The sequence below is a fragment of the Tachysurus fulvidraco genome, chromosome 7 (assembly GCF_022655615.1).
Source record: "Tachysurus fulvidraco isolate hzauxx_2018 chromosome 7, HZAU_PFXX_2.0, whole genome shotgun sequence".
Taxonomy (NCBI): Eukaryota; Metazoa; Chordata; class Actinopteri; order Siluriformes; family Bagridae; genus Tachysurus; species Tachysurus fulvidraco.
In genome coordinates this window covers 7,573,480-7,595,974 of record NC_062524.1, presented here as the reverse complement: position 1 = coordinate 7,595,974, position 22,495 = coordinate 7,573,480, and the positions used below count along the sequence as shown (strand labels likewise).

The 22,495-nt window shown below is 38.1% G+C and overlaps 1 protein-coding gene across 1 annotated transcript in view; it reads right to left on the bottom strand.

Annotated features, from left to right (window-relative positions):
* The window catches only part of thsd7aa (thrombospondin, type I, domain containing 7Aa), a 98,310-nt gene that overhangs the window by 27,131 nt on the left and 48,684 nt on the right, over positions 1-22,495 (bottom strand). Inside the window, exons 5-12 of the mRNA XM_027133900.2 lie at positions 20,936-21,091; positions 18,236-18,439; positions 13,862-14,056; positions 10,541-10,793; positions 6,058-6,173; positions 3,996-4,128; positions 3,796-3,899; positions 467-661 (exon numbers count right to left, since the gene is read on the bottom strand). Coding sequence (XP_026989701.1) covers positions 467-661; positions 3,796-3,899; positions 3,996-4,128; positions 6,058-6,173; positions 10,541-10,793; positions 13,862-14,056; positions 18,236-18,439; positions 20,936-21,091 — 1,356 coding nt within the window. The remainder of the gene's footprint in view (positions 1-466; positions 662-3,795; positions 3,900-3,995; positions 4,129-6,057; positions 6,174-10,540; positions 10,794-13,861; positions 14,057-18,235; positions 18,440-20,935; positions 21,092-22,495) is intronic.

The window sequence follows — 22,495 nt, the reverse complement described above, 5'->3', positions numbered from 1 at the left end:
TTATCCATGCCTGTAGCTTAGGCTTACTAAAACTTACTAAGTTTTAATTTTTTTGCATAAACTCATAAAGGTTATAGCATCTTTCCCCTAAAAGTTTTATCATCAGATAGATCCTTATGATTCCAAAATCTCAAATAATTATTTTCAGTGCCACAAAATTTTATTTTAGATATATGGACATTGATTCACACATACACAATGAGAGAGAGAGAGAGAGAGAGAGAGAGAGAGAGAGAGAGAGAGAGAGAGAGAGAGAGAGAGAGAGAGAGAGAGAGAGAGAGAGAGAGAGGTCTTAAAATAGACCTCTAAATTAATAGATTTTAAGATTGTGCTTTGGAGCCATCATGCATATTTTGACTTGTTCAAGGGAGTCTAGAGTTGTCCAAGAATCTCCAATTTGTCCAGTGGTTTGTACAATAATGTCTTGTAATTTGTCCACAAAGCTTACAAAATCTACCATACTCACCTACAAGTGCCCTCCTACGAGTCCTCGCCCCCACACAATCAGCTGCACAGGATGAGAACTTAGACCATGCAGTCAACTGGCAGTCATCTTGGCATGGGAGCTGGCAGGCCTGAGTGAGGGAGGGCATGGGACCAGCCAGTTTCAGACAGGCCAAAATGTCCACCTGTCCACCATCCTGCTTCTTGCAGGACACAGCTTGAAAGAAAATGAGGAAGAAGAATGAGAAAAAATCAACCAAATTATTATTATCTATAATATTTCTTTTACTCTGGGGAAAGAGTGAAAAATCTTCAGATATGGAATAAAACAGGAGATGGATCAGCAGCTGTGTAGTGTAATGCTTATTGACTAGTTGAATAGATCCACACGTGAATGAGAAGGTAAAAGGCCCTGAATTGGATTGCCTCCTCAGCCGTGTCTGCGTTTGCCAGGATTCTATTACAGGTAATGAGGCCTAATGGAGAAAGAGCCGCTAAAAGTCTGCCTTATGATCCGATCTGGGGTATCTATTGCTCGTTTTCTTTATGCAGCTATTAGAAGTCTGAAAAGAAAGTTCATATAGACTCTTAAACTTCACACTGTAGTTTGACGCTTTCCGTTTATTACTGTTGAAGTGCCCTCACTTATGCGCTATTCAGTTCCTTTACAGTCTTTCACATGCACTTTAACTTTTAGCACTTTTATAACTGCATTAATTAAGAGAAAAAGCTCTTGCTAAACTGATGTAAGCTTATCGAGGTTAACCTGCAGAGCACCGCTACTTTAACTGGATCTGTGCATGTTTCCGCAATATGATAGTAATATATTCTAACTATATCATGAAGTGCTGTTTATTTGATCAGCTATAAGAAAGGAATACAATTGTGTTAAATTAAATGTGATCCATCATTTCTTTGGAATCGTGTGTTAAGAATGAGTGTTGACATTTGAAATTGGATGGAAATACATTCTCAGCCACTTTAATAATAGGAATACCTGTAGATCTAAGATTTTCACACACCATAGGTTCAAGAGTTCAAAAACTTTAGTGAATGGCAGTTCTGCCAGTTAATAAAAGGCATTCATACTCTTTACAAGCATGCTAAGCAGAAAAGCATCTCAGTAATGACAACACATTTAAATCTGATGATGGCTCACACTTCCCTCTTCAGCAAAAACAGGAATCTAAAGCTAAAGAATGTACAGATTCACTTGTGCAAACAGTTGATGATTGCTTGTAAAACATTTTCTTTTTCCAGCCAAATTTGTTGTTTTTTCAATCTTCAACAGTTTTGTGAGTGCCCATTCTCAGATTCCTGTTCTTAGAACAGAAAGGGATAGAACCTGATGAACTTCATTCATTTGTTCGTTCATTTTCTACCGCTTATCCGAACTACCTCGGGTCACGGGGAGCCTGTGCCTATCTCAGGCGTCATCGGGCATCAAGGCAGGATACACCCTGGACAGAGTGCAGGGCACACACACACACACACTCTCATTCACTCACACACTATGGACAATTTTAGAGATGCCAATCAACCTACCATTCATGTCTTTGGACCGGGGGAGGAAACCGGAGTACCCGAAGGAAACCCCCGAGGCATGGGGGAGAACATGCAAACTCCACACACACAAGGCGGAGATGGGGATCGAACCTCGACCCTGGAGGTGTGAGGTTAAACGTGCTAACCATTAAGCCACCGTGCTCCCCCCTGATAGAACTTGTGTTTTGCAATTGTAGCCCATCAGCCTCAAGGCTTGACCTGTTGTACATTCTGAGATGCTTTCCTGCTCTCACCAGATACAGAGAGTACTTGTTCGAGTTAACCTAAACTAGTCTGGCCATCTTCCTCTCAGTTTCTCAGGGTGTTTTAACAAAATGTTTTTGCCCATCAGAGCTGCCTTACACTGCATCTGTTTGTTTTTCACACCATTCTCTAGAGTCTCTTGTTTGTGAGAATCCCAGGAGTTTTCGAAATAGTTAAACCAGACCATCTGGTGTCAACAACCATGATGTCATCAAAGCCAATGAGATCACATTTTTTGTTCGATATGAATATTAACCAAAGCTCTTGACTTCTATCTCGATGATTTTGATCATTGGCTGATTGGTTAATTACATAAATATGCAATAGTCTTCCTATTAAAGTGTCTGTTGAGTAAACGTGTAAGTTGAAAATAAAGCAATTTTTAAAAAAAGCAAGATGTTTGCTAAAACAAATCTCAGAAACGGACTTTTATTTCCTTCTGAATTAAGAGATATTAAAACAACCTTGCCTCAGACACAACACATCTGCAATCCTGAGATTACACATGCAGGTTTGGTGTGCTCACTGGTCTCACTGATCTACCATATGGTGAGTGGGTTTGAGCTTGATTTCTTTATTGTTTAAAGTCCTAAGCCTACATCTGAGCCTTTGACCACATTTGAGTAGTTGCTTAACCTCTTGCAGTGCAGTGTCTTTTAGTTCCCATGGCATTTCCATAGAGATTAATGCTGCATGCAGAACAGCCCAAGGTACCACTTTGATGCAAACTAACTCTCCCTCGCTCACCGACGCTCGAAACACCACCATTCTTCACATTTCATTCACATAAGCGCATTTGCACATCCTAAACACGCAAGCACATCTCACAAGCTGGTTAGAGTTTATACTCTGCATCCAAATTAGGTTTTACTCAACCTCAGCCTTTTTCAGTCAGATTGCTGTCTTACAGTAACTGCCGAAAATAACTTCACACACTTTGATGAGTCCTGTCAGATTGTTAAAACACTTTTCAACCAAGTAACGAAAACATAATCTTATGAATGGTCTTGATGTGTTTTAGAAAGGGTTTAGCAAGAACTATGAGGGTCAAGTTGCAGTAAAACAGTTCTTATATCAGTAAAATCAGCCTATGATTCCAAAGCTCTCAGATTTAATGTGCTAGAGCTGACATACATGAAATCACTTATCTCAAGAAAGTAAAGTTACATATACAGAAAGCCAATATCTTTTTTTATTATTATTATTATTAATTTAATTTTATTCACCTTTGGGCAGACTTTTCCTAGAGGATGGATTTAAGATTACAGTATAAAGTATACAGCATTCAATATAATAACAAATATAAAGCAATTAACATGTTTTATTACATACAGCTTCCATTAAAAAATGATATAAAATTATTTTTTATTTTTTTTTACCATATCACTGTTTAAAGCTTTAAATCAGATTGGTCAGAAGCATTGATTAAGTTTTCCTCCACAGGAAAGGTAAAAAATATGCAGCATATTCAACACTGTAGTGTTTCCAGACTGTACAGAAGGCTACGGTTGGTGTGATGCATTGGCTCTATGTTTTCTCTACCTCTGGCTTGCAGTCCTGGTCCACACATCTCCTGAGCTCCAGGGCTGTCCTGTCTAACAGACCATGGCACCAACTGACATCGCCGCCATTTATGCGTTTTCCACCTTAAAATCAACGTTACATTAAATTTCATTCAATCATAATCCTTGGATTTAAAACCATTTCTGTATAATTAGACTGGTGTAAAGTTTGGTATTCACCTGAAGCCAGGGCAGGCAGATGGCGCCTCACACTCCTTTTCTTGGTAAAGCACTTCTGGGCAGTCTTGGCCCCCATTTGCTGGCAGCTGAATGATTATCCGTTTCCTGAACTGCTTCCTTTTAGTAGTGCCACCTTGAGAAGAAGAGAAACAAGGGCCAAAGTCATAATCACTAGGTTCCTATAATTAAAGATAAATATGGTTTTGAGGCCCAGAATGCACTGCAGTTTTGCCAAAACTCATAATTATCTGGTTAATTGAATTGTTGAAGTAACTAGAAATGATTTCTAATCCTTAAGGAAAATACCTTAGTCATGCCTGTTCATAACTACTGCATAAAAATGAAATGAAGCATAAAGACGGTACAATACATTTGTTTAACATTAAGAATATCAAAGCTAATGCAAGGAGAAAATCATATTACTTGGATTTATTTACTGATTATTATTGCATGCTTATCCTAAAGATAGTGAAATTGTTCCTCTGATGGGACAAAATTCTGCATCTGATGTTCATCATTTCATCACATGTCTTTTTGTGCAGTAAGGACCTCACCAGTGCATTAGTTATGTTCAGACAGACAACTGGTTAACTAGACAGGCTGGCTGTAGCATTAATGTTCTGTATTTGATTTTCAGTGCTAAGTCTGACATGTATGAGAATAATTTGTTTTGTTTGTCGTTGTCTTTATAAGCAGATATTTGTCCGTTAGGTGCTGGGTTGACAGGAAAAGTTATTTTAAGGGGGGGAAAAAAACAGAGACAGCAAAATTGTTAAATTGACAGATCTGCTGTTGTGAAGCCTTGGATGCATTTTTATGGAAATCTCTGGGTGATTCCACAAACGGGTGCCATTTGTGCCTTCTATAAACATGTATGTAAAGTAAATGAAAAGACGTTTTAAAGACAGAAGCTTTTACAACAGACTATCTACATGTCTCGTAAATAAAATCATGAATATCCGGCTACAGCATTATCAGCAAATAGCATCTTAGTCCCAAAACATTTACTCATCCTGCTACATGATCACATTTACTCCTATGAAAAACATATCTATAACGTATCTGGAACTACAAGTCTAAAGAAATTTGCATGAAGATCAAGTTATCGCTTTGTTTATGTCTTTTTTCTTTATTTTCAATGATGATGTGATATTAACTGATGATCATTCTCTTGCATGTTTAGTAGTCAATGCATTTTTAATGGTTAAATGCACATTTTCTTATATGCTATCGTTCTAATGTTTTCTAATGGTTCCTCATTTTTAAGGTTATGACTGTCAATATGCAGTGCACACAACGACCTGCTTTTGTTTACAGCCGTGGCTTAGAGGAGTTCCTCAATGTAGAAAATCAACATGAAATCCAATAAACCCAGCAACCCGTTTTTCATGAAATAATAAAACTTTTTTGAAAGGTAAATCTATATCTAGGCTAGAGACTCAGACAGAAATGTACACAGAGACATTCGCTTGCGCTTTAGCACCGGTGCTGACAAAAGGCATAAAAATAAATATCAGCACTTCATATCAAAATGTCAAATAGTTTCATCTGCAACCTTCAATTGGAGGAAAGGAAAAAAAAAGACATGAGATCTTCATAGAGATGGATACATTGAAAAGATGAAGTATATAGATGCAGTGAAATGTGCAGTGTCAATATTTCATATAAATAATCACTCCACGCAATGACGAGTACACACAAGATGAACAGTGTTTACAAGCGTCTGGAGTCCTTTCATAGTTGAAATCAGCTTCCACTTTACTTATTAGAGCATTTGTTCTAATTTCTTGCATAGGCTTGCAGAGTTGCCTGGCAACAATCTCTTTTTATAGACGTGATAGTCTGTGAACAAACCGCCGCTTTATATGTTTTGTGAACACACACATAATAGCTAATTATCAGTTTGTTCACAGAAACCCTCTTTTCACAGCTCACCTCATAACACTATAGCCTTTTTTTCATAGCATCTCTCTTATCATGTAATCTTGTGACAAGATTCTTCCCTGTACTAATGTAAGATTAGCTTGAACTAAGCGTCTTCAATGGTGAAATAAGGACATACCTCCATGACAGGTTGATGGACAAGGGCTCCAGTCACTGTATGGAGTAACAATGCAGTCTCTTTTGCATGGCAGTAGACATGGTCTCACTGTCTCCGGACGCAGACTCTCAGGACACCTACAGTAGACACCAAAACACACAGAGAGAGAGAGAGAGAGAGAGAGAGAGAGAGAGAGAGAGAGAGAGAGAGAGAGAGAGAGAGAGAGAGAGAGAGAGAGAGAGAGAGAGAGAGAGAGAGAGAGAGAGAGAGAGAGAGAGAATGCTGAATTCCTATTCTGAACCCCATGACAAAGATAACAGGATATACATGGATTATGTTTTATTTATTCAGAAATGTACACAGGAGATCTGACATTCACTGTATATCATTTAATAGTTATATATTTGTATCAAAATGATGTCAATGCGCTGATATTTTTCTGATTCTGTAACATCATAGGAACTCATACTATATGCTGTATAACTACAAATTATCTGTTCACACCAAAGATGATTTTGATTGAGAACTGTTTAAAAACAAGAGGCAGCAGTGTGTCTGCTTCTTTATATTTACATTTCCAGCATTTTGCAGATACCCTTATCCAGAGCAACTTACATTTTTATCTAATTTTATACAACTGAGCGTTAAGGGCCTTGCTCAGGGGCCAAGCAGTGGCAGCCTGGTGGACTTAGGAATCAAACTCACAACCTTTTGATTGGTGGTCCAGCACCTTAACCACTAGGCTAATCAGTTTAAACTAATGAATTATTTTCTGTCTGTGAGTCTAAAACGAGTCAGGACGCTGGTGTCTTTCAGCGTGAGACGTGTGTTTTTCCCACATACTGCATTATATCCAGCAAAGTTTTTTTGTTAACCTAGAAATAGCCAACAAAGACAGGTTATTTAGTAATTTATGCATTTACTTGCAGTACCCAACTAATAGTACTCAGGTATGGGCAGGATTTTTGGTATGAATTTGTACTGTACATATTTGTATAAGGTTTGATTAAGTAACATCATATGAAAAAATTATAAGAAAAATAGAGAAATTATCCAGTTAGTAAAAAAAATACTTATCAGAGGCAGCAGTTTCTGTGTGGGAACAGTTCAAAGTGTCCAACAACTTTGACATGTCTGACTCATCATGGCATACAGTATATTAAAAGATGTGACAGTGGACTACTGTATTCTTTCTATCCAGCAAGACATACATATTTGTTAGTGAAGAACAATGCAATTTACATACAAGCAAATTGGCACTTGATCCACCAAAGCATTTTTCTCTGCTTATTCTGCTAACCTACTGTAGACATACTCTCATACTTGGTACTGAAAACAGCAGGAAGTGTTGGGCTTATGTAAAAATGCTGCCTATACCTATTGAGAGCTGTGGCAAGTTGACTGCAATACCACAACAACTGTTTCCAGGCCTGGGCAGGATTTCTAGTACCTTTATTTGGGTTGGACTTTATTTGCAATGTGGTGGATTAATGCAAAAACTTTTTGGTAGTACCGATTTGTTTTTGAAATACACTGATCTCTGATCTTTTTGAAATACACTGATTTGTTTTAATCTAAATGAACTATGGGAACATTGAACTATGGGAAAAGTTTTGATGTGGTGACATCATCAGCTGCTCTATGACTAAAAAATATTTAAGTACAGCGGCTACCTCAACAAGCCTGATTTATAGCAAATATGTGCTTTAAAAGGTTTCACATCATTTGTTATGTCCTATATTATTGCTCATAGCTAGTGAGGCACAGTTGCAGTGATCTTGAAGCTATGTTAACCTCATGGGGGAAAAAATATATAACAGCACATGAGTATTTGTGGTACAGTAATGCTTTAGAGCCAAACTACACAAGATAAATCATGCAGACCACCAGTGTAGCCTCTAAAGGATATCTAGCATTAGTGTTGTCCAAAATAAAACTCTGTGTGTGTGTGTGTGTGTGTGTGTGTGTGTGTGTGTGTGTGTGTGTGTGTGTGTGTGTGTGTGTGTGTGTGTGTGTGAGAGAGAGAGAGAGAGAGAGAGAGAGAGAGTGTGTGTGTGTGTGTAGCAGGTGAAGCCCAGGACAGGAATAACATGAAACAGAAAGTAGAGCTTATTTCCATAGACAGCATGAGGTGAGTGTGGCAGCTCCCTGTTTCACAGCTGGTGACGCAGATCATCCTGCTGTTAAGCTGAATAAATAAATAGGGTTTTTTTTCTCTTACAGCAAAAACCTCAAAGGTGGGGAGCAGAACCAGGTGCTTAAAATGGAGCATAACATGCAATATCTGATACATATGTCGAGTAACACTGTGGTGCATTTTCATCAAAGTTCTGTCTATTCAAATCTGTTGGTAAAAAAAGAGTGAATTTCCACTGTAATTTTCCGTAGCCTTCATTTTCATCTTTAAACAGATTCCATTCTAAGATATGCCAGTGTGTATGAAAGTTAACTTAACTGCCGTTCATGCTGCATCACATGTTCCTCCAACACACTTGGAGGAAGGTGCTGTCTACACTCTTCTGCATACAGTACTGTATATAAGCTTGTCAACACACACGATTGGCTAATATCGATAGTCGGAATCATGTAGTTTTTTAGGATATAGATAGGATAGGATAATTAGGATATAGCTGCTGGATGGATTAGAGCAATGCAATCAGTAACATGGGAAAATTCTAAAGTAAAGTAAAGTAAATTAGTAAAAAAAAAAACATACTTTTTATTTAACGCTATTGAACTCGCCTCTATTACTGTAGTTCTGTTTAAAATTCAATATTACTCCAAGAAAAGACACATTTGCTCACTGTGCCTTGTGTTTATATTGTAGATATTCTCAAATTCCTGACCTAACATTGTTAAATCTCATCCTTCAGTAAAACAGTGCTGTATCTGGTGTACATTTTGGTTAACGGTAACATAAAAGGGTCCAATATATCTCCTTTTTAAATATACTGTGACTCCCATTTCTAGTGAGTAGTGGACACACTATTGCCATCAGCCTTAGATGTAGTTTACCTGCACTCTAATCTAGCTTCTGCTGTCTGTTCATTCAACCAGCCTTGTGAGTTTTTTGACATCCAATTTTGCTTTGTATTGTATAAAAACCTGTCTAACAGATTTCTTTCCCATGCACTTGGTTGGAAATAGTAAGTTAAATAACAGCCCAGAGAGAATATTGCTAGACATGGTTAAATTTACCTCTGACATTCTATTAAACAGGGAATGTTTAAAATAAGCTGCTGAGCTAGCAGCTGCATATGTGTCCTATGAAATTGCCTCCACTTTTTTTTCCCCTCACTCACTGCCACTGAGGCTACTGAAAACTTCCAATGTGTGTGGAATTCATATTGTTTAGGTTCAAATATTGATTAATCAATAATTAATAAAAACAAGAGAAGGTTTGAAATAAATATATTCAATTAAAGTTAGATTTTTGTTAGTATTTCTTCTTCTTCTTCTTCTTCTTCTTCTTCTTCTTCTTTTGTCTTTTCTATTTATAAACTATTATTTTTATTACATTGCATTGCTGATAACAATAAAACACCTCCAGAATCATCATATCTGGCAACCATGGGAACATACAAATTCATTTCTAATCTAGGGGCTGCCCAGAATTTTAAGTAAAGAATCTGCTGACTCTGAAGACAGATTTTTTTTCTTTGTAAATATTGACATGTCTCGATCCTGTGTTCAGGACGATAGATCCATCTAGCCATCCATTATCTCTACAAAGCAGGAGACACCCTGGACAAGTGTTGGTATCAATACGCAAACTCAAGAGGTGGGAATTAAATCCCCAACCCCTCTGTGAGGCAGTCATGCTAACCACTAAGCCACAATGTACAACACATGCCAACAGTCATTGGCACATTGCAGGAATAAAGAAAACTAGCTAAAATAATGGCATGTACTCAACATCACTTTTATATAGATTTATTCTTGACTTCATCCCAATAAATACTTGGCCTCAACTTGATTTTGGCTTGTACCAGTCTTGGAATACACAATGGCAATCATGACCACAATCCTACCAATTACAGAACTTTTTTGATCATTGAAATGTCTTAAAATTACGTAATATTTAAACAGCAGCCATTTCCAGGATAGTAAAGAACACCGCATATTAAACAAGTAATAATGAATTTTTTTTTTTTTAAGACAACCAATCTCTGGAATGAGAGTGTGTGTGTGCCCTGTGATGGGTTGGCACTCCGTCCAGTGTGTATCCTGCCTTGATGCCCGATGACGCCTGAGATGCCTGAGATGCCCGATGACGCACAGGCTCCCCGTGACCCGAGGTAGTTTGGATAAAGCGGTAGAAAATGAGTGAGAGTGAGAACCAATCTCTGTTTACCTCCTAAGACCAGAGCTTTGGTTTGGCCTTGCATATTAGATGCAGTGATGTTCACGTATGTGGACAACAGGTCGTAGGAGGTTAAAGTTTTGTGAATGCTGCCAAACAAACAAAAAAACTAATAAATCAGCACATCAAATTTGGTCTTACTTCTTGGGAGGTACTTGGCCCACATTGACGCGTACACAGATGACCTTGCGAGTCTGCATACCCACAGAGCAGGAGGCTTCTGTGCCAGTGGCTCCAGCTCCGCTGCGAGTGAGCGAGCCGTTGGCAGCAGGAACAGATGTATCCTCGATGCACTGACCCCAGATACCCGTCTGCCAGTGGTACACCGTGCAGGGGTGCTCGTTACAGCTGCGTACTTCCTGCAGAGCGCTGCTGTTAGGGCATTGAACCCCACCTAACAAATCCATCAAAGAGTGTGTGTTACAATTTCAATAGAAAGTATTAATAAAAACAAAATGCTTTCTACTAACAGGGCAGATGAAGTAACAGAAATAAGACATTTCAGACCTTAATTAAAACAATAGCAGATGGCAGTCATTCTAAAGTAAAGAAAAGTATTATTATTGAATATAAGCTTATTGAATATGTTAATTTCACCTCTATGAGTTCTGTTTAAAACTCAATATTCATCGAGGAGAAGACATATTTCTTTGCTGCTTTTTGTTTAGAGATATTCTCAAATTTTACATTTCGAATTTTATTTGAAAATTGAAAATTGCTAACCGGACATTGTCTACCTACTAACAGGGCAAAAGAAATAAAAAAAAATAAGACATTTCAGATCTTAATTAGAACAACCGCAGATGGCAGTCGTTAAGAGTTAACGCTATTAGGATCGTCATGTGTCAGCATATACATTTTTAATGATGTGTGAACGTGATGCATGACCAAATAGTGACTTGAACATATGACAAGCAGTTACTTAGAATAATATTCATTTTTTTAATTACATATAAAGTTTTAAGGTACTTTTCGACTTTTCTGTAGCCAGTGTGTAAAGCCACAAATGGTATAGTTAGTACAGGGATTTTACTGGTTACTTTAATTAACTTTGTCTTCATAATACTTTAATTTAAATCTAAGTAAATTTAAAATGTAGTCTAACGATTATGAATAATTATGTACTAACATCTGTACTGCTATCATAGCAGGATAGAGATGCACACTTTTTCATATGAGAGGATATGACTGATGACTCACATTTCTGCTGCAATAATGCCACCAGATCTTATATTTAACCATGAGCATTATTGAAAGGCGTGTGTAATGAGCTCAGTCCTGACCGGGTTAAAATAGCACCAAGCTGATTATCTCACTGAGCCATAATGGAAAAACAGCCCTGTCGGGTATTAGCTTTATATGGTAAAAGTCAAACAGACACCAGAATCATACTGTACTTTGTTCTTTATCGATATTCTTCAAGACAATGAGTGGAAAATTCTAGCACATGGAGCTAATGTTAATCATAAAGCAATTCTTAAATTCTTCTAGCTTCAGTGGACTGACAGTTATACAGGATTAGCACACATGTCTTTTCCTTTGATGGATTTTATTTGAGATTGGATTGGTTATTGAGAAAATAAGCTTGCCAAAGCAAGATACAGAGAGAAGATGGACTGCAGAAGGGACCCAGATGGGCCACGAGTGACCCCTGACTGCTCCTGGTGGTCATTAGTCTCCCAGTCAAAGCACTACCAGTGATAGGTCAGCCATTAGCCCTGCAGTAAACACTGACCGCAACACAATCGATGTTGGAGTGGGAAAAAGAACGGACAAACTGCACGTTAAGAGATTCTTCAGGAGCTACTGGAAATACTGAATAATTGACTTATCTTCGCAATGCAGGATAATGTCCTTCTTGGTTGTTTATAAAGAGGTTATCGACCTATATCACATCACTCATGAGGTGTGTTAAAATCCTCTGCCAAGGCAGGTTAGGAATCCTACACATCATGACCACAGAATAAAAGAAAAGCTCTTCTTGACAGCTACAAATCATTACTTCCGAAGCAGCCCAGTGTGTTAAAAAATTACACTGTCACTTACGGATTACCACTGCTTCCCATTATTTACTCACCTGCTTCTTTGGATGAACGCTAATCCTTTATATCATAACACAAGTGTGTACTTTATAGCTTAGAATAATTACTCAAGCATGTGCTTCATTCTGTGCTTAATTCCGTCCATGGACAAAAAATGTTTTCTACTCTTTCGCCGTTGAGCTACAAGGACATTGTTATAAGCTTCATGCTAACACACAGCTCTTCATCCTGCCTCAAAGAGCCAGATGGCTCAACTTCACAATTTCACACTACAGTCAGTTCACAACTGGGTTGTCAGACACTTGTCGTCTATTTTACACGCTGTGTGCCAAATCGTTTGAGGACTAATCAAGCACGCAATACAGAACACGACACAGTTTTTAGAAAACACCTCACGTTGCAGGTGTGACTACACATCCATGCTAAATCCATAATTCATAAAGGAGCTCCCCTTCATGCTTGTATTAAATATGCTCCTCCTGTCTGTGACATGTTCTGGTCTGCCAGAGACAGCCTAGTGGAGACACTTGCACAGCCATTAGCTGTGATATGAAATGAAGCTAGGTTGATTTGCTCCCAGACACCAGTGCGAGCCCTACTCGCTCCAGTAGCATATTTATGGAAATGGAATCCTGGACAGTGAGTGGCAGCTGAGAGGGACAGGGTTTCACCTAGAGGCACTCGCTTCACCGTCACTCCATTACGAATCACTCGTTGCCCCAGTCTGGGCCACATGAGGCTTGAATCGCTTAACACTCCAGGATACTCATTACCTCAGCTGGCTGGGGTTTTTATATGTCTGAAAGAATGATATAGTGCTAACCAAGCAAAGCGGGGGATGGGAGCACTGCTAGATTTTAAGACGTCGTCTACACATGTCTGTTTAGACATGTGTATTGTTATAAATCAGTGTCATTGCAAACAAAACTGATGCAGGTTTCCATAAAATTATAATGATGACAAATAATGCTAATAATAATGCTAATGCTAATAATAATGATAATGATAATGATAATGATAATGATAATGATGATGATGATGATGATATGAAGAAGAAGCCAAGATTTGCATCCCCTATGGTTTCTTCCCTTTCTCTCACTCTCATTTTCCTGACAAGGTTTCTTTCTGCTGATCCTCTTAAAGAAAAGGATCACTGTAAATCAGTCAAACGGCTCAATGACGGGGATAAAATTATCTAAATCATATGCTTTTCCTTCACCTTTCCTTTCCACCTCCATCATCAAAACAACTGAAGGAATATTTTTCAGGAGAACAACGTTTATCACAATGGTACAATTCAAGAGAATCTCTGCCAATTAACATTGACGCTATTCTGGTGGTCTGTGGAGGCCACAAGACAAGAGTTCAAACGAGAGAAAGAAAGTAAACAAATAGAAGAATGACTCAAAGTGACACCCACCATCTCCTGCGTTGTAGGCCAATATGGAGCGTGATCTTGTCTGCTTGCCCTCTGTGTTTTTTCCAGAGCAGGTGTGTGAGCAGAGTGACCAGGATGTCCAGGGACTGAGAACACAATCCTTTGAGCATGGCACTTCACATAGCGCAGGCATGGGCAGGATAGCATCTCGACACATTTGCCTGTCTACAAAATCACCTAAGCAAACAAACAGAAGGCCATGATTATGATCAGGAACTAAAAAAAATCACACTAAAGAGATTCTGATATTAAAATATGACATTAACAATATACAGTGTGATGATCTATGTCTTTCATTAAATTTCTTCTATGCAAAAAATATAGCTCATATGCAAAGGGTACGTACATAAAATCTGCATATTTATGAAATCCACTTTTCCCACACACACTGAATCCAACATCATTCATGCATATATTTCATTAACGTGTTGCCTTCAGCAGTTGAAAAGTCCCAAAAGTACATGGTTTAGGTTCAACTGAAGTGCATGCATATATGAATTTTACATTATCCAATTCCTCATCTTGGACTGCTGCCAGTTGGATGAGGCAGATGTTCATGCTCAAAATGTGAACACATCAATGAATGAGTCTTTTGAAGGCAACTTAAGCACCAACCTTGCCTTTGACCTACACTGAATAAGCTCTTAAAAGAGCTGAACTTATATAGTGATCAAACCGGATCAAAACGAATTTGCTGCTTCATATTGGTTTAAAGTCTTCTTTCGAACAGACATAATAAGCTGCACCGGTTGACTTTGTGTAGTAAAAAACCCCAGTATGATCGGTGGTGAAATCAGCTCCAATGTGTAACAGTTTGAGGTCATCAAAGAGCTTATTTTGGGAACTACCCCCACTGTGGCTTTACCGTTGCCCCCTGTATCGATCTGTGACACTCCACCCTGCTTTTCTTCACCCTGGATCACTAAAAAAGCCCAAAGTGACAGAAAAACCAGTGGGTCACATGACACCCCAGGACCCTGTGGGACATAACAGATCCATTCTCATCAGCAGCAGAGAACAGAAATCGATAAAAAGCCCAGGAGGCAAAGAAAGGAACGAGGGAATGAAAAGAGAGGAGCATGGGAAACATCTAGCTCTCGTCACATCTCATATACAGATACATGTCCATGTGGAATCTTTCCACATCAGGGAAAAAATCACTTCCCAGTGTCCTGTTTGACATTGATGATTTCCTTCTAAATTTTTCTTCTTTGTTTTATAGAATAGAATTGTGGCTAATTTCAGGCTGAATTTATGGTTCACTGACCTTTAATTTTTTTTTTTTTAAGGCAGAGGAGAAAACATTACGCCTAGCGCCTCATCAGCAGCAAAGACAAAGAGGTGACCTTGAGCAAATCATATTACTTCTCACTGAAGCTGAGTACCAGGACTTATACAAGTCAATAAAAATACAACAGGCTCATGGGATGGGGGACAAGAACAATAGAAAGATGAAGAGCTAAAAGATAAATCCACCATGTGTGACTTCCATATTAACATTTATTATCAGTAGTCATAGATGCCAAAGGTTTATTTAGTGGTTTAAATGGCATTTTTGGTTTAATCTTCTTTTGCTGATGTTAGTGTATTTTTATATTAATGGTATAATATACATATGCATGCATTTATATCTACCTAAAGACGGCAATGCAGCAGCACTTACTGTAATTCCTTTAGTCTGTCCAGCTCTCTCATCTCTCTACACCCTGCTCAACCAGATCAAGCTGCATCTTTCATGCGTTTAACACCATGGTGTTTGCCATTGTGTATCTCAGCCATGCCGAGTCTCGGCTGTAACTTTGTTGTGTAGCTACATCATATTATATATTGTTTAAATAAATATGATTTATGACTAATTGTATCCTCTATAGTTCACATCATTGTTCACTTAATTATTTAAGGTATGATATTGTTAGGTCAAATCTACAGTATATTATATGTAAAGTATGTCTAGATTTGGAAAGCACTTGCCTTACGTATATAAAGACAAAATAAAGCATCTCAAGCCGCACGCACTAGGTGTGTAAAACTCAGGCTATCACACAATACAATACAATTCAATATTTGACAATAGTGTCGAATCTGCAACATTAAAACACAATTTAAATTTCATAAAGCAACAATCGGATATTTGGTGATAAGTGACAAAGTGAATATGCGGTGCCTTCATGCCAAAAAGCGATTTATTGCACAGTAATTGATAAGTGATTTATAATAAATCCTAAACAATAATTTGCATCTAAATTGATGCATTGATTCCATCTCCTGTTTCTCTCTCTCTCTCTCTCTCTCTCTCACACACACACACACACACACACACACACACACACACACACACACCACTAGCTGTTGTCATCTTATTACTGTAGCTACTGCCACTTTTGCACTAAGCAGGTTGTTTGTCTTCACTGTAGAAAGCAAATCATTTAAATTAAGTTGGTTGTCTTTAAATATATATATATAATTTTTATTAATTATTATTTCATTATTTATGTTTTAGAATAACTTAATAACAGCTTTGCATTAGTACCTTGATAGCTTTAATGAAAATCGTTACTTCATTTCAATTCTGGAAGCTTCGCTGTTAGCAAAGACAGTTTTTCCGATCACATTGTGGCCACATCCTATAGTTTTTACAATTAAAACATGAGCCGGTGGTCGAAAAAAAAAAATTATCAAATGTGAAAGCACACAACAGGAAGTAGATGTCTTTCTGGTGGTGCAAAATGGGGACAGTAATTATGAGATGCGCTACGCTGTTGGAGATACACGCATCTGTGTCTTTCTCTCCCTCCCCTGGGTGCTCATTAGCCGGGAGGATGCCGAAGTCCAATTTCCCAGTAATTGCCATGTCCACCCAGCAAAATTCACTTACACACAAGTGAAAAGTGTAAATGCAAAGTATATTTACAATCTCCTTGCTTATAATTCACTTATTAATGCACCTCTAACACAATAAGACTTTTTTATCCTTTTTTACTAAACACAGCCACAGACAAAGGAATCCCAGAGCTTGCGTTTGTATTTTACCAATGTGATAATCATATTTCTTCCCCATATTTACCATGATCGAAGATTAAATCATTCTGATGAACCACAATATATCACAATTAATTTATTACAACTCTTCTATCATCTTTCCCATGGTTGTCTTGAATCATATTTATTCATAGATGAAATACTCAATCAGCTTTGCTCTTTTCTCTGTTATACAGAATTAATTAGATTGGACAAATTAGAATTGCAATTAAACTGCAGTGAAGTTCCTCCATCCCTCCCACTGGTCCCTCATCAAGTCTACCAAAGCATCCATCCTTTGAAATCGCATTAAATATGCATTAGTGCAACGTCTGGGTGTCTGACTTCTCAGAGATGCACTTAAAGTCATGTCTGATGAGCAATGGGAATGTGTTGGTTTTTTTTTTGACCTATTGGATAAGAATTTCATGCTTTATGTTATATATATATATATATATATATATATATATATATATATATATATATATATATATATATATATTGTGTATATAGTGTGTATTTAGCCTTTAAATGAATGATTCTTTGTTGTACAGTACATGATTATATTGCATCATGGATATTTCTTTGTTTAATTGTAGGTTTGTGTGTGAAGGTTAGACGTGGCATCTTTGTTGCATGTGGGGATTCTTGTTAAAAGCTTCTCTTTGTCCTTGAATGACTGCAAGCATTTCCTCACCATTACACTATCAACATGCCTAATGTTGTGAAAGAAAGGGTTGAGAATTAAGCTTTTATTCCATCTTGATTTCTCTTGAATGAATATGTCTTTTTATTATTATTATTATTATTATTATTATTAGTAGTAGTAGTAGTAGTAGTAGTAGTAGTAGTATTATTATTATTATTTTATTTTTTATACATTTTATTAAAGCATGCATTCTTTTATTTCATAGGTTGGTTGTTTAGTTCATTCAGTTTTCTACTCATTCAGCCTGACATATAACCAAATGCTAGCCAACTGCTTGTTTAGAGCAAAATGCAGCCTGTAATAACACTGTGTTTTCGGTGATAAAAGCCACCAATCATTCTCTTCACTTCTCTAAATCCCTCTTTGGCCAATGACACAATAGAAATGCACTACCAGCCCATATAAAAACAGCAATTACAAAAATAGGCAGCAGACCAAAACCGGGGCCCTGTGGAGAGAGTTCAAGAGCACTTTCAGCTGAACAGTTTGGGTTTGTCACAACAGTTTGCCAGTTAGAACATAAGCACACCATGATGGAGTTTTTCACTAACTGTATTCAAAACTGGAAGGTTATTCTCCGTTAAATATTTTGTCCTTCACATATGTTCCACTCTGATAGACTCTCTTACCCTCGCTGTTGACACACTGCACTTGGGGCTCCTGTGTTCCAGGTCCACACTCTTTGTCATTGTCAGGAATACATTTCTCCAGCTTCAGCAGCAGCCAGTCGTAGCAGCTGGGCTCCTCACAGGGTATGGCCTCTGTCAGGTGAGGGCAGCTTCCCGTCCCACCTGTGGGCTCATTTAACACCTTCCTCTTCCTCAGTTTGAAACCTAAATACCATAAACACAGGCACATGTGGAATCAGTAATTAAGGACATAGAGTTATATTTACAGTGGGTGACTTAAGTTCAAAATGTCTAGCATAAGGAAAGCATGGCAATGATATGAAGGACAAACTGACCAAGCACCCATAGGCAATATATAGAGCTCGCTATAAAGTAAGGGTTGTTCGTTATATTATCCATACAAAAACATTTTTTGAGATATGAAATGGGTCTAACTTCACACCATGACATAACTCCAGCAGTGCATAAGTCTGTACTTATATCTTAGGTCTGAAAACCAATGTGCACAAATTTGGTATTAACTACTTACTACACACTGTAACGCGTCCCTACATACAGCTGTAAGAGAGGATTATTTTTAACCCCATACAATGCCACACCCACACAAAGTATACTCATACTTCAGTAATCCCAATCTGCTCATTATAGAAAAAATGCCTTGCTGTTGCTCTACTCCAAAGTGAGTACTACTGCTAGTGTCACTTTACCGGGATAAAAAGTCGTCATTGAAAATTGTGGAAATTGCAGGAAACATTCCTACTCATTATTCCAGCTTACCTCCAAGTAGACAGGTACATTTAGCATTCTATCATACGAAATCGACTTTGAATTAGAGCTTTAAGGACGAAGAGATGGTCCAAGGTCACCTACATCATCCCGCAGCACCCATCTCTGCAGGCTCCCAATCTAATTCTTACTACAGTTTCAGCCTGATAAGAGGATCCACAGGGGGTCATAGGGGGCCTGCAGGGCAGAAAGAGTCGTGGAGTCTCTCTCTGATTATTTCTGTAAAGATGACATCCAGTTGAACGTGTCTATTGTTTATTAATTTTATTTTATATGATTTTATTTTATTTCTTTACAGGTCTTTCATGTTTTTGCCATTTCCTATGCATCCGTTGTACATTAATGTATGCAGATTAGGTTCTATGTCCTTTCTACACTTGCAGATAAGAAGCTAACTGATCCCTTGGCGATAAATAATGGTAATTCAATTCAATTTTCTCCATCTGCTTTTTTTTAGCCACACAGACTCACTGTGCATGGGGAGAGAAGAAATACTGGAGGACACCATATCACATGCTGCTAATCAGATCTAAACAGCATGATGATGCTTGTGTGTGTGTGTGTGTGTGTGTGTGTGTGTGTGTGTGTGTGTGTGTGTGTGTGTGTGTGTGTGTGTGTGTGTGTGTGTGTGTGTGTGTGTGTGTGTGTGTGTGTGTGTGTGTGTAAGAGAGAGAGATAGAAAGAGACTCTAATGTTTAGGGATTTTTTGAGAATCCGTACTAACTAATATTCACCAGGATTTCATGGGCACTGAGGGTCAAAACCCTGCAAAATGTTCCAGTTGGTCATGTGATTCCCAACAACAAATCTTTCATAAACGTTAAAAGCTCAAGCGGCTGATCCTAAAGCTGATATGCGTTTACTGAGGTAAGACTGCAGTCTGCCAACATGTGTTTGAAACATAAAAAAGACAAAGTACCCCACGTGTCTCCTTTAGCCTACAGCTTCCTGCATGATAAACTCAGCCCTGAGCACTGGTGCATGCTGGCAGCCGTATGTTCACAGAAGACAGAGTGGGCGTTGAGGAGAGAATTTATCGTTAAGATCATGAGTAAAGAACTTCCTTTCATTTTTTCATCAGTTCAGGTCACTTTATCAGGGAAGAGTAAATATCCATTAAATATGGCACACGGGTCATCAGCCTCTCTGACAGAGCCAACAAAAAGATCCAAACTACTTTCCTCACAGTTTTCAATTATCAGGCTCATTCCTCTTTGAAGTTTTCACAAAAGAGGAAACCCCATTTACTGTTTCTGTTTAGAGCCATTCAACCATCTGTCTTGCACTTCTTTTGACGTCAGTCCTTTTACCCCCTCTGTTTCTTTCTCCACTAAAGTAGCTCATAAGCTTTTGTGGAAATGCATTATCACTTCTTACAGCAGTAGATAAGCTCACAGTGCACTGATGGAGAGATGGAAAGATGATGCACTCTGAGTTCAGAGGGGCTGGGTTTTATCTCACACACACGCACACACACACGCACACACACACACACACGCACACACACACACACACACACACACACACGGTGATGCTGAGGCAGAAAGAAAGAAATGCCTGACTCCAGAATTAAATCAAGGTGAAATTCACCTCACATCTACAGACTGTCCCGAGTCACCTTATCAAATGGTTAGATGTCTAGCAATTTTTTAAAAATTCATAGATCGATAATATAAAGTACACATTTTAAAATCAAATTAAAGGAGTCTCCAGTCCAAAGTCGTTTGTCAAACTGTGTGTGAGTGTATGTTTTTAAAAACCTCCATAAAATAGGAGAAGTTAATAAGAGAACAATAACTACAGTATAATTTACTTGACTAGAAAATCTTACACGATAAAAACACACCCCATTGCGGTGCTGTTAAAGCATACAGAATTTGCTGATGTTAAAAATAAGTCATGTAAAACATTCACCTTTCTTGGAGCTCTGGTCCTGACAGTTTTCAAAAGTACAAGGTCCCCAAGCACTCCATGAAGAAACCTCACACTCCACTGGACATGGGATATGACACAGATGAGTGGTGTTGGGTGTAATTCCCGAACACAGATCATTGTTTACGGGCCGGGATACTGTGAGAAAACACAACACATAAAAATGTGATTACAAAACAATTGAACAGTTTCATTTTTAGTCATTTTGTCAATTAGAGATTTGCGTGTTGATTTTATGCTTGCTAGGATTCGTAATAATAATAAGGGCTCTGAGTGTAGGAGACTGTAATAAACATTATTGTGGGTTTGTAACAGCTAAGAAATGAAGAAATACCAAACACAGAAAAAGCTCAAGGTTAAATTTTAAAAGATTTGTTACGATATAAAAGACTCAAAGGTAAGGTATAAAATATAAATGTAAGATTCGTCCATTTTCTGTGGCGCTTATCATAGGCAGGTTTACAGGAGACCTGGAGTTTATCCCCAGGGGCTCCAGGCACATCTATTGGGATACCCTAGACAGGGAGACAAACCATCACAGTGCACAACCACATGCTATGCATAATATAGAAATGCCAGTTTAGCCTACGACATACATATTTTGACTGGGGGAGGAAACCAGTCTACCCAGAGAAACCCCAAAGCACAGAGAGATCATTCAAACTTCTGACACAATGCCGGCAGGAATCAAACCCCCTACACCATAGGCATGAGGCGATATGCTAACCCCTAAACCACCAGGCACCTAAAGTGACCTTTACTGTCTTCAACCAATCTCCTTCTTTACAACCAACCCAAGCGGTCCCATATAATTTCTTGTTCCTGTGAGTCAGGAGCTGGAGTCCAGCCTTGTTCCCAGTGTTCTAAGGATTGTTTCTGGACCCATTGTGACCACAAACAGAATAAAGAGATTACTTATGATAAAGAATGAATGAAAGCTTTATGTACAGTATAAATGTCTTTATTAATATACCTCAAGGGTTGCTTTTTATATCACTTGCATAGGGATGTCAAGACTTTCCAATGGTATCTTTGAAATCGTATCATTATACTGGATCACGTTTAAACGCTGCTAACAATAAACTAGAAAGGATTTCTCATTATTCTGTACATGTCCTCTCCAAGTAGTCTTTGTGTGTAGTGTATAGTGCATGTGTAGAAATCAGTAGGTGACTTTCAGCAAGGTCAAAACACACTGATGGATTGCTCTGTGGCAGATCTACACTTCATTCACATGCAAATTGCAGTGTGTGTGGTCAAAAGGTGTGTGATTTGATGGAGCTGTTTCTTAAAATGTGTGTGTGATTGCATTTAAACCGTGGGGTGGTAAGTATGTGTGACATATCATTAATGTATCATTTTAAATTTACAACCAATTGTGAGGAATAGTAACACGGTGATAATGGCTATATCTGTGTTCTTGTAGGTCACTGAGCAGGTAGTCTTTTCCTTTTTGAAATGGCACTGTAATTTAATTTGCTGAATTGAGTTGACCAGGCAAAAAAAAAAAAAGGCATGTAGTACCCTTTAGAGTGTGCAGAG